The 2,238-nt window shown below is 32.8% G+C and overlaps 1 protein-coding gene across 1 annotated transcript; it reads left to right on the forward strand.

Annotated features, from left to right (window-relative positions):
• Nucleotides 1–934: 934 nt before the first annotated feature.
• Nucleotides 935–1,925, forward strand: LOC126895927 (uncharacterized). Its single transcript, XM_050668268.1, has 4 exons — nucleotides 935–1,057; nucleotides 1,126–1,234; nucleotides 1,296–1,724; nucleotides 1,786–1,925. The coding sequence occupies exons 1-4, from the start codon at nucleotides 935–937 to the stop codon at nucleotides 1,923–1,925; spliced, it is 801 nt and encodes a 266-aa protein (XP_050524225.1).
• Nucleotides 1,926–2,238: the final 313 nt, after the last annotated feature.

Consider the following 2,238-nt stretch of genomic DNA (forward strand, 5'->3'; position numbering starts at 1 on the left):
GTTTCTGACCGATCGGTGGCCAATACGGTGTTTCTATACATATCGTGATTTTCGTCTGCCGAAAAGGATTCAATACACGACGGTAATGTCTGTACACAGAGAACTCGTAAGCTTTTTGCGAAGATTTTAAAAATTTTAATTGCTCTCCATAACACAAAAATCGCCGTAATTCGTTCAAAATTATTTACTTAAAGTGCGTTTATTTGGTATCCAAGCAAATTCACACAAAATTAAATATAAATTAATACAGTATACAGTATCACGATAAACACACCGCGTGCCCGTTGAAATTATCAGCCAGATGAATTAAATGTTTTTTTTCAATAATGAACATTAAATTCTTAAATTAATAACTTCAATAGAAAAATAATAATAAATCACATATATCCGTAGTTTTCGATGGCATATATATATATATGCCATTGTGGTGGATCTGGATGGCTCGCCTGAGGGAATTTAATATTTATTTGTTGTTCGTGTTACCGTCTGGAATCCCAATGGAGCACACCGCACAGAGCCCTTCAATATGTGTATATGAGGTAGGGATTATGTGTATAGTAATGAATTCAACACTTTCAAAGCAATTCATTATAATTTTAGATATTATAATGTATTATAAGATTTACATTAAGTTTCAAAATAAAAGTAAAGATTAATATAAATGTATATATATATATATATATATATAGTAAACTCTCATGTTTACAAGTATAATTCGACACATCATAATATTTAACGTAGGAATTCTATCCCGATTAGCATTATTTTGGTTCACGTTCGGTTCAAGTGACCGACGAGTGTTGGGAGAAATCAATGTTCAATAATGAACTGTGTAATTTTTTGTAAGTGCTGAGACCGTTTAATGTTCAAAATAATCGTTCGGATTCAAGGAATACATTTGACCCTTTTTTTCAATTTTTTAAAATAAAGAATAATGGATACATTTTGTTTTTTATTGAAGGCCACGTTAAAGTACACAAACGCTCACATTCAGTTGTTATCAGATCCAGATATGCTGTTAATGTTTGAACTGGGTATACGTGGGGGTCTAACACAAGTAAGCATAATTATTGAATAAAAAAAATTAATAACATTTATCAAACTAAAAGCAATTATTAAATATAGGTTAATCAGCGATATGCACATGCAAACCACCCGGGCTTAGTCGATTACAAACCCAATGAAGCACACAAGTATCTTCAATATTTAGACGCTACTAATTTATATGGCAAGGGTAAGAATTTTACTTATATATTTGTATACACGTATACAATAATATTTGTTTATTTTTACAGCAATTATGGAACCCATTCCGTTTGGCTATTTTGAGTGGTCGACTGTTACATTTGAAGAGATATTCAATACACCCGACGACGGTGAATACGGTTATCTTGCAGAGGTCGATGTAGATTATCCCCGAGAACTACACGATTTACACAATGATTTACCGTTTTTTCCTGTTATCGAAAAACCGCCATTAACGTCTTCTAAATGTAGTAAACTGATGACTACACTAGATCCCAAACGTGGTTACATTGTACATTACCGAGCTCTAAAACAAGCTGTAAAACATGGTGTGGTAGTTACCAAATTGCATAAATGTATCAGATTTATGCAATCTCGTTGGTTGGCTTCTTACATTCAGCTTAATACGGATTTGCGCAAAAAAGCGACCACCACGTTTGGACAAAACTTACCTAAAACGATGATCAACTCAAACTACGGTAAGAATATATATATATATATATATACAAATATTTTTTAAAATTATTTTTGACTTTATAGGAAAAACTTTGGAGAATGTTAGAAAACACCAAAATATCAAACTCGTATGTAACCCGGAGAAATTGTCAAAGTTGGCTGCAAAACCGTCGTATAGCCACAGCACCATATTCAATGAAGATTTAGTTGCTGTTCACATGTAAAAGGAGAGGATTAATTTTTATAAACCAATTTTAATCGGGCAGTCATTATTGGATATCAGTAAAACTATAATGTACAAATTCCATTATGAAGTTATGTTACCGTTATATGGACCGGATAGGCTCCTTTTATGTTACATGGACACCGATTCTTTTATCTACCTAATTTTAACTAATAGTTTTCACGATGATTTGAAAAATTACCTGCTCGAATATTTCGATACATCCAATTATCCAACTGACCACCCGTGTTACACCGATAAACGTAAAAAACAACCGGGTACGTTTACTGACGAATGCAAGGGCATGCACATGC

This window comes from Daktulosphaira vitifoliae, unplaced genomic scaffold, assembly GCF_025091365.1.
Source record: "Daktulosphaira vitifoliae isolate Bord-2020 unplaced genomic scaffold, ASM2509136v1 Scaffold_1, whole genome shotgun sequence".
NCBI classification, from domain to species: domain Eukaryota; kingdom Metazoa; phylum Arthropoda; class Insecta; order Hemiptera; family Phylloxeridae; genus Daktulosphaira; species Daktulosphaira vitifoliae.

Coding starts and splice junctions, on each gene's coding strand:
- LOC126895927 (XM_050668268.1), top strand. CDS start 935: ATGGATACATTTTGTTTTTTATTGAAGGCCACGTTAAAGTACACAAAC. Junction 1,235..1,295: donor TACTAATTTATATGGCAAGG/GTAAGAATTTTA, acceptor TTATTTTTACAG/CAATTATGGAACCCATTCCG. Junction 1,725..1,785: donor GATGATCAACTCAAACTACG/GTAAGAATATAT, acceptor TTGACTTTATAG/GAAAAACTTTGGAGAATGTT.